This window comes from Channa argus, chromosome 7 (assembly GCF_033026475.1).
Source record: "Channa argus isolate prfri chromosome 7, Channa argus male v1.0, whole genome shotgun sequence".
Taxonomy (NCBI): domain Eukaryota; kingdom Metazoa; phylum Chordata; class Actinopteri; order Anabantiformes; family Channidae; genus Channa; species Channa argus.
The window spans coordinates 617,645-628,061 of record NC_090203.1 but is presented as its reverse complement, the minus strand read 5'-3'; the positions used below and the strand labels follow the sequence as shown (position 1 = coordinate 628,061).

The 10,417-nt window shown below is 36.2% G+C and overlaps 1 protein-coding gene across 1 annotated transcript; it reads left to right on the top strand.

The window, feature by feature from the left end:
• The first annotated feature begins 1,431 nt into the window (after positions 1 to 1,431).
• On the top strand, positions 1,432 to 9,958 carry LOC137129745 (uncharacterized). Its single transcript, XM_067508966.1, has 4 exons — positions 1,432 to 1,541; positions 4,467 to 5,476; positions 5,885 to 6,001; positions 7,986 to 9,958. The coding sequence occupies exons 1-4, from the start codon at positions 1,493 to 1,495 to the stop codon at positions 8,040 to 8,042; spliced, it is 1,233 nt and encodes a 410-aa protein (XP_067365067.1). The 5' UTR covers positions 1,432 to 1,492; the 3' UTR covers positions 8,043 to 9,958.
• The last annotated feature ends 459 nt before the right edge of the window (positions 9,959 to 10,417 follow it).

Below are 10,417 nucleotides of genomic sequence, written 5' to 3'. Positions count from 1 at the left end.
GATCATTAAAGTCTGGGTGATTCTGGGTAAAACTTTAATCTTCTTATGGAAGATAAAGGTGATGATGATATTAATGATACTATAGATGTCAGGATGTAGACTGTGTAATTCGAAAACAAACACTGCTTTACACTGCTTCTTATTCACCCATTCACACTCACAATCACACACACTGATGGGGGAGCTGCTATGCAGCTGGTCAACACTCACCGGGAGCAACTCAGTTGGGGTTCAATGTCTTGCTCAAGGACACTTCGACGTGACTGGAGGAGCCGGAGATTGAAGCAACAACTGTGAGATTAGTGGACAACAGCTTTACCTTCCTGCACCACAGTCGCCCCGTGTCAACAAATTTAAAGAAATGATTCTTTCATCATTTGCTTCACCATATGTTAATACAATGGAAAGTAGTCTCCTTAATGTTACTCCTGCACAAGTAGATTATTTTGTTGACAATTCTGCAGCCTCACTATGTACAATACTCGATAGTGTTGCACCACTGAAAAAGAAGGCAGTAAACCAGCAGAGGTGATCTCAATGGTATAGTTCACAAACACGCAACTTAAAACAGGCAACACGAAAGTTAGAAAGGAAGTGGCATTTCAGAAAGTTAGAAGAATCTCATTTAGCCTGGAAAAATTGTTTAAAATGTACAAAAAAGCTCTCAGTGATGCCAGAACAGCATATTATTCATCATTTATAGAAGAAAACAAGAACAACCCCCGGTTTCTGTTCAGCACTGTAGCCAGGCTGACTAAGAGCCATAGTTCTGTTGAGCCTAGTTTTCCCTTAACTCTGAGCAGCAATGACTTCATGACTTTCTTTATGAATAAAATTGTAGCTATTAGAGAAAGAATTCACCAGATCCTCCCCCCAAATATTACAGATAGATCTTCATGTACAGCAGTGCTAGAGTCATCGATAAGGCCCCACTCCCTGTTAGACTGCTTTTTACCCATAGATCTCTCTGAGCTAACTTCAATTATTACCTCATCTAAACTAACAACCTGACGCTTTGATGTTTTCTCCTTGACTTCAATTTTTGCTGCCTTGTACCTCATTTGTAAGTTGCTTTGGATAAAAAATATTTAAATCTTATCTGATAGATTCCAGTTTCATGTCAATGATAAATCCTCTATGCAAAATTAACTGTCACTATAGTCACTATGAATCTGGGCCCTGATTTCTTCCGTTTCATGAATATTAAGGGTCAACAATTCATTTTCATGCGTTTTGTGAGTTAAATGAAAATACAAACAGAGGTAGAAGCACGAAACTGTGACCACAGAGTGGAGCCCTATTCATGCTAGAAATCCCAGGATATGGTGGTGAATGAGACAGCGCCTTCTGCACCCCCTTCCCCCTCCCTCTCCCTCTCCACCTGTGCAGGTGAGGCAGGTGTATAAAGGAGTCTTTCTCTGGATGGAAACCGACTCCAGCAGCAGCTCACACTGAGATCTTTGTCACAAACTGTTGGATTTCCTGCAGAAATATGGAGACGCTGGTTGTTTTCTGTGTGGTGCTCACGTTTACCACCTCAGGTAAGAAAAACTAACTCACTTTTAAAATCTTTTTCTATTCTAAATGTCCTACAAATATTAAAGATCTGGGAAATAATGTTATTCCTTAGCTTATAGACTAACTGTGGGGGGAAAAGCCTGCAGGAGGGATGTGGGGGGAGTCATTTCTAGATACAAGGGTTTCTGCTGTGTTCATGAAATAAAGCCTTTAAAAAACAACAAAAACACTGGTTGTAGTAAGAAACATTTTTCCACAGTTTCACATGTTGAAAAAACAATAAGGCCTAACAATGTTAAATTATTAACCTTTTTATGGTTATAATTCAATTATGGGAGTTCTTTCCGACTCTATGAAACAGCGATGCCTATTACTGTTACCTGGGCCCAGAGAAAGGGACAATCAGCTACACTACTGAACGCCACATTTTTCTGATGTCTTTATTTGAAAAATGGACAGGTGAAATATTTCTCTGTAACCTTATTACACTAAGTCCAGAAGGCTTTGTGACGCGTGATGGGTTGATTCCAGTCTAATACCATGATTCTTTAAAGTTGTCAATTGTGGTTTTTAAAAACACCATAAAGATTTATCAATTAAAACAAATTTGTTCAGTAATGTATTTCTCCATTCTGAGCTGATGAACATCCACGGCCACGAATTAAAATGAATACGACTTTAAAAAAGGCAAGCAGGAATATATTTTTAAATAGTTTGAAGCCTTTCTCTGATAAAACACAATTGCTTTAAGATGTTACAATAGGCTGTGTAATGGTTTAAAGCTTCAACCAACAGTTATTTATTGCTGTTCAAATCATATATTATATATATATATATATATCAATAATATATTATTATTAATAATATATATTATTAATATATTCCTATGCACTTAAATCTCTAAAACAAATTCCTTTCTGCTCTTTCTCGCACTTGCATTTCGTGAACTGTGAACACTTTTCTGATAGGACTTTTCTTTAAAGTTGTACCTCACTTGTAAGTCGCTTTGGATAAAAGCGTCTGCTAAATGACTAAATGTAAATATATGATTGTTCATTCAGAAATGTACTTATTAGGCTTTGTCCCTCTTCTGTAAACCTAACCTACACGTGTTTAGTCTCAACATACTTTGCTCATGCTTGATAAGTTTGCTGGAAACAACGAGAGTCAATTCCTTGTTTGCAGAAAGCTAGCAGGTCAATTTACATCATACAAGTTAAGATCTGTTACATTTTATTCAGATTTCCTGTATTTTACAGTATATGCCATCAGCAAACCCAAGTTTTAAAAGCCCAATGACAAAATCCCATAAAAACATACTTTGTCCATAAACAAGCTCTTCCCCACACATCCAGTCACCTAAAAATACATAAAGAACAGATGATCCTATTGTGCATCTAATTTAAACTACATAAAAACAATTGTAAAGTCAAACAGTTTTCATGTATTCAACAGTATATTTATCATGTGTAAAACTTCTCATTTGGTTTCAAATTGAGTTTTCCTCTTTTCCACAGCTACTGTCTATTCCCACTGAGTTTTTCCAGTGTAATTTTAACTATTTTAGTAAAACACCCTAAATGTATCTTGAAATAAACAAGCAGCTGAATAACTTCTTTCTCACGACTCATCACTTTTATGTAATGAAGACGAATCTCTTAAATTCTGCCACAACCCCAGAAATCATGGAATATTTCATGTGTAGTCCTGCAGTTAATACAGTTCCCAGATATATATCTATAACACTTACTGAGCCCATCTACCACTGTAAATTTGGTGCATTAAGTTATTGTGGATAAAGATCAGAGACTGTTCACATTCCTTTCAGACAGATACTAAGAATCTCAGTATTTATTGTGCAACTCAAAATTCTATTTTAGTACTTTAGTAGTTCATATTTTAAATTATGTATTTCAATTAACTATGGAAACTACTTGATGTTTTGAATATTTACGTTAACACATTGCATACAAAGTACAAACTTTGTATCCTCCCTGCTTCTGTTGTGACAATTAAACTTTATTATTTCCCATGGTAGAAAATTAATCTAATTTATAAATCTTTCATTCATTTTCTAGATTAACCAATAAATTAAATGTTTCATACATCTGTCCAAAACAGAAAATATTCAAATTTACTGTTACAAAGGAAAGGTGTAAGTTTAATCTTGTCAATTCAAAGATAAGACCAAAGATTATTAGCATAACAAGAGAGGAAAGAGGAAAATTATCCAATGATTATTTTCATTATTAATCAGTATTTTTCAGATAAATTAATGAATGTTAACTCAAGTTCTTCAAAACAGTCCAAATTTTAAAAAAGGATATGAATTTATATTATATACATTTATATTAAATATATACATTTATATTAAATATATATATATATATATATATATATATATATATATATATATATATATATATTCATTTAATTAAGGATATTTAATAGAAGCCATAAAACATTATTAATCGTTCTCTTTTCTCAATTACTTGATAACTTATGGGGAAAAAGCTGTATTCATGTATCTACATCACATTTTTTGAACTCCATGCCAATCTCTTTAATTTTAAGCATTAATTATTTATTTTTGAATTAAGTTTCACAAATACTTGTGGAGAATGTGTTTAAGCTACAGTGTCACAGTTTTTAACGATGTTGATGAACTGAACGCACTGTTTTCATTCCACGTCTCATTAAGCTTGAACTTTCCAATATTAGGTAGATAAAAGTGACAGAATCAGAAGACAAACAAGTCTTAAGCAAGTACAGCTGTCAACAAACAAGCACCTCTGGGATGACGTCAGCAATGTCCAACCCATTCCCCTCAAACAAAGAAGCAATCATCATCATCATAAATTAATCAATTATTAACCGGATTAAATCTCTATATCTGTTGGTCCAGTTTTCACAGCACACAATAACTTGTTTTTTCCTCTTTGTTTCAGTATCCTTAACTACGATAGAACCTCCCAGCTCACACTCCGTTTCTAGCCACCCAGATGTCTCTACACCAGCTGTACACATAGCAGAAGAACACACCATCAGCTTGACCAGTGCAACCACCAAGACAGAAACCAGTCACCCCATTGATGACACAACCACACATGAGTCCACAACCACCAGGCTGCCCATAATCGATCCTAGAGAAGCCACCATAACCCCTAAACCAGACTCCAAACTCAAGCCTGAAGCAAGCTCCACCAAAGAAAACACTAGCGAAACCAGTCCCACCACCAGAGAAACCAACAGCGAAACCAGTCCCACCAGAAAAACCACCAGAGAGACCAGTGCCACCAGAGAAATTACCAGCGAAACCAGTCCCACCACCAGAGAAACTAAAGAAACCAGTCCCACCATCACCTCTACAACCAAAGAAAACAGTCAGCACTCTGCCAACATGACAGTATCACCAGAACCCCACACCACAACTGGTTCCAAATTAACCCACATATCAACAACCGCAAACACAATGGGCCATGTTACCATGACAACAACAACCACCACCACAAAAAGCTCTACTGTTGCCACAGCGACAAGAACAATAAACACCACAGATGCTGCAGCAGTTTCCCAAAGCACCAACTCACATGTCAACTCTACTGTGATAACATCCACCAGAATAGAGGGAGCCAGCAGCCCAGTAATCATTCCCCAGAGTACCCCGAGAACAACCCCGAGAACAACCCCGAGAACAACCCCGAGAACAACCCCGAGAACAACCCCGAGAACAACCCCAGGAACAACCCCAGGAACAACCCCAGGAACAACCCCAGGAACAACCCCGAGAACAACCCCAGGAACAACCCCAGGAACAACCCCGAGAACAACCCCAGGAACAACCCCAGGAACAACCCCAGCCGCAGCCAGCAGTGCTGGAGTACCTGGATGGGGAATAGCCCTGCTGGTTCTGGCAGCTGTGGTTCTGCTGCTGCTGATTGTGCTGCTCATTGCACTGGTGAGTTAAATGTTGTTGCCTTTTTCTGATAGGGTTCAGATTGAAAATTCAGCTAAACTTGAATATTATACACCTTTTTAACAGTTGTAAATACAATTAGGATGTATGATTTGCCCGTTGTTTTTATAAAATGCACAATTTAATTTTCCCCTCCTCAAGTAAGCTCAAAAAAAGAGGGCAACCCTATCTGTTGACAGAGGGTCACTAAGAAATACAGAAATTGCTTATTTGCAGCATTTTGATCGGGTGAAGTTATTTCAGACAAAACTATTAGGTTCTTCTTCTTCCGAACGGTACCTTCAAAGTTCTGTAAGCATGAAAATGTGCATAATGGGTCATATTGCATCTTACTCACTTTACACTGACATACAGCTAATGTCAGCTAAAGTGCGTATTTGTCATTTCTAGCTCGTGTGGTGCTGTAGGGGACGGTCCTTCAGCCCCTATAACAACTTGACCCATAGAGATGACATCCCTCTGTATGCAACTCACGGTCACTTCGAAGGGCCCAATGGGAGACAATACGTAAGTCAAACGCTAATCACTAAACACAAACTGGGCCATTGTCTTTGAGGCCCTTAAAACAATGAATTTCCTCCTAAGGAGAAATGACATCCCTGTGGATGTTGGTAGCAAAATACATAACCTGGTCAGTTCATTTTAGGCTAAAAACGAATGGATTCCAAACTGCTGCTTACATGATGCAGACTGAATCTGAATCTGACTGTGCAGCTAGTTTCTGTCGCACCAGTAGAACTGTAACCCTGAAAGAACAACAGTGAATGATGCTCAAATACCAATAACGTTACAATTAGCTTATTAACACGTCAGGTCCAACCGATTAAGTGCAAGTAGTTCTCACTACACATCCTAACCTTATGTCCTTGAACATATTACAACATCACCAGGATGGTGATCTGTGAGTAGCTGACCCTCGTGAGGAAACAGCACAATATCCAAACAAGGGCCAAGAATTTTCAGGATTTTCCCCAGATGTGAAAGCAATGTCCTTAAAATGACTATATTATTTTAAGGTTATCCTTATAAAGGACAAACCATGAAGCTAATGTCCTCACAAAGACAATAGTCTGATAGTCTGATGTTGTGGCGCAGGAAGGTAGAGCGGTTGTCCACCAATCTCACAGTTGTTGGTTCAATCCCCGGCTCCTCCGGTCACATGTCGAAGTGTCCTTGAGCAAGACACTGAACCCCAACTTAGTTGCTCCCGGTGAGCGTTGGCCAGCTGCATAGCAGCTCCCCCATCGGTGTATGAGTGTGTGTGTGATTGTGAGTGTGAATGGGTGAATAAGAAGCAGTGTAAAGCACTTTGAGTGCCAACAGGTAGAAAAGCGCTATATAAGTGCAGACCATTTAGTCAGGAGTTTGTCCTCATATGGACAAATGAAAACCTTTGTGTCCTACCAAGGACATTAAGCAGCAAGCATGTTTAACACATGCAAAGCATGTAAATGCAGAAAAAGGGTTTGTCAGCAAGAGGGTTATCTGTAGTGGTCTGTACACTGTGTGTAAATGGGTGCGTACAGGGTTCCGGAAATTACTGTAATAGTTATTCAGCCATTTGTTTTGTAATGAGTCACAGTCAACATTTACTCAGAGAAAATAAAGAAAAAGGTGGCAACACCTAACTGCAATGTGTTTAATGTGACCATGACAACTAAGAAACTGACAAACAAAAGCCATTAGGCTGATTACACTAACTTTTTTCTGTGCTCAGACTAAAATGTTCAAATAACTTCAGACCTGTTTATATCTTGATAAGTCAGTAGTCAGCTGCAGCTTAGACCTAAATATAACACTTTTCTGTTTCTAACATTTAATGAATAAATAATATTTCCTCACATTAGTTTTACCTGTTGATTATGAGAATCAATTATCAGTTGCTACAGTATTTATTAACACTAGCTAATATTAGGTGCATGACTTTTGCAAATTAATCCTTAGGTACAGATTAAACATTAAAATGTTACTATTAACATTGACGTTTTTAAAGTTTTAGATTTTGAGTTAATATACTTGTTAGTCTTGAGTTTTGAGTTATTACCTGTTAATAACATCTTCATGTATATAAAAACTCTTTAATTCCTACTTACGACACAATAATACCTCTTATTACCGTCAAAATAATGGTAAAGCTTTATTACTTTTTGTGCATTTAATACCAGTCGGTAATATTATATTAATGTTAGTAAAACATTACAATTGTGGTTGTATCTGGTAAGATTTTAGTAAAGTTAATTGGCCACATTAAGGCTAATTAACACAATCCTGGTGCTTTGAAAGGCACCTTAAAAATTAAAATGCGTTGTGATATTTATTATAATAAAATCTAATAGTATAAAACATTTTACTTACACATTTATACTGTTACCATCTTAATGTTTTAAACTTATAGTTACATATTAATACTTTGTCCTAACTTCCTAATAACACAAGGGGACTGTAATTAAAATCTTTATTTGATGTATAATGTATAATTCATTGTTTTCAGGAACAAATGGAGAAGCCCACGAAGAACCGGACAGGGAAATACACAATCAACCCATAATGACAGCTTCTGTCAAGTGTCGACATTTTTACATAAAATACACTTTTTGTTTAGTGTTTTTTTTTTATACTTTAATTCTGATTTTTATAAATATCAAAAGCTTTTATTTATTATCTGTAAAGCACTGTGCAGTACTGTACTCAAAAAAGACACATTAAAAGACACGATTAAAATACACTGTTATATTTTGTACATCAAATTGGTAAAATGTTTTAGTTATACTACATAATTTTTTATGTTTTTGCTGTACTACTAAATTTTCTTAGATATCGCTTTTGGTAATGTTTTGTATTATATTATACATCTGTATGAATTAAAATTTAAATTAGACCAAATGTACAATTTCAAATTGATATAAAAACAGTAAGTGACCTGATATAATATAAATATTACTGCTGAATTATTATTAGTGTAATTTTTTCTCTGTTAAAAGTTACTCCCACATATGTTTTTTAAACATTAGTAGCAACGTTAGTAATCATACATTGTACCGTCTTTTACAAATCTTAAACATTTTCTGAACAACATGAAAACAATACATAAACCCATCACTGTAACTGCCACATTCATAATTGTACTTGGTTCATTTTATCAATGTATTTAATTAAAAAAAGCCGCCTTAAAATTGTCAATCACAACAACACTGTTTTATGTTTTTCTTTTTTGAGAATTTTGCCACTAAAAATTTCAGTTCACTTTATTATGGAATTTCGTGTCATAATGTTGTTTGATTCAAATACATCTGCTGCGAGAATATGTAATATACTGCATACTTAATATGATCACTGCCATTCTCATACGTCATTGAAATTATGGGATTATCTGGTATGTATTTAACTATTTAAAAAGTCCCTACAACTAATTTTATATTACTTTTGACAACTATTATAGGTCTTTATACTTTACTCTTCTATTTAAGTGTTGCCACCACCTCAGCTATCAGCTATTTTTGTTTTGTTTTTTGTCCTTTCCACTTGTCCCGTCTGTTCAGGGTCACCATAGCGGATCATTTGTCCACATGTTGATTTGGCACAGTTTTTATGCCACATGCCCTTTTTGAAGCAACCCTCCCCAATTTCTACCGGGCTTTGGACCGGCACTGTGCAGCTGGGGAGGGGAATGGGCTGTTGGGGGTTTAGGGTCTTGCCCAGAGACACTTCAGTATACCTCCGCTATCACTGTTTTCATCCAAAGTCTGGGTTTATTTCTCCTGCCTCAACAAAACAGCTCAATTACAAAGAGTTTTCCAAAGAGAAAATGAAAACAAGGTGTGGAAGAAAGCACAAAAGCTGAGCAATGAATGAAGTTCAGAGTGTCGGATATTAAACTGATGGAGCTGATATCAGCATAAAGACAGTGGGTATGTCTCCTGGGTTTACTGGCTCTGCTGGTCACCAAAAAAAGAGAAATGTTCTACATGAGTCATAATTTTGCACTTATTTTAGGTTTTTATTTTGTTTTAATCCATTTAATTCAATAACTTAATAATTGTCAGTTTACACCCAGTTGCCTTGTTTTAAGTTTTTGTATTTAATATTTTCCACTAACACATTATCCTTGCATATAACTACTACTCTGAAAGTACACCAGTATTTCTATTTATTTTTTTGTCCTTTTGGTTTATCCTGTGAGTTCAGGGTCACAGCAGAGGATACTTTGTCCACATGTTGATTTGGCACAGCTTTTATGCCAGATGTCCTTCCTGATGCAACAATGGGGATTTGATATGACCCGACATACTTAATATGATACCACTGTCACTTCTCACACTGGACAACCTAATAAAACCATGGACATTGTGCTAAAGTGAAGTTTCATGGGGCTTTTAGAGTTGGGTTGGTATATGGGTACAGACACCAAAGCCTTTGGTCTGACACAAATTCCAGAAAGTATCTTTTTAAACACAGTTTTATAAGTAATATTACATTATGATACAAATGTCTAGTTTCATTTTTCTTTAATCCTTGGCATATAACACACTTAAGAGCAGTTATAAGTAAGTTATAAAAAGCTGAATGCGACGTACATCATGCACTAAATGTTCAACTTAATGTGCCACATATCCTAAAACTGGTCAAGTTCTGGTGGACAATGAGATAGTGCCCCCCATGCTCTTAAACCAGGTAGCACCCTTACTTTTACTGTGTAGTTTTGCAGCAATGCATTTATTGACCAAAGGGTAGTAACCCATTCAATAACAAGGCCTTGATTGTCACATGCCACTGAAACTAGATATTACACTAGATTTGTCATGTAAAATGTAAAGAAATCAAATGTATATTATTTGGTAATGTTGCTGTCAAGTTTAGGCAATTAAAAGTATCATTTAGGACAATTGTACACTAACAAAAAAGTTACATTTGCGCCCTGCATCA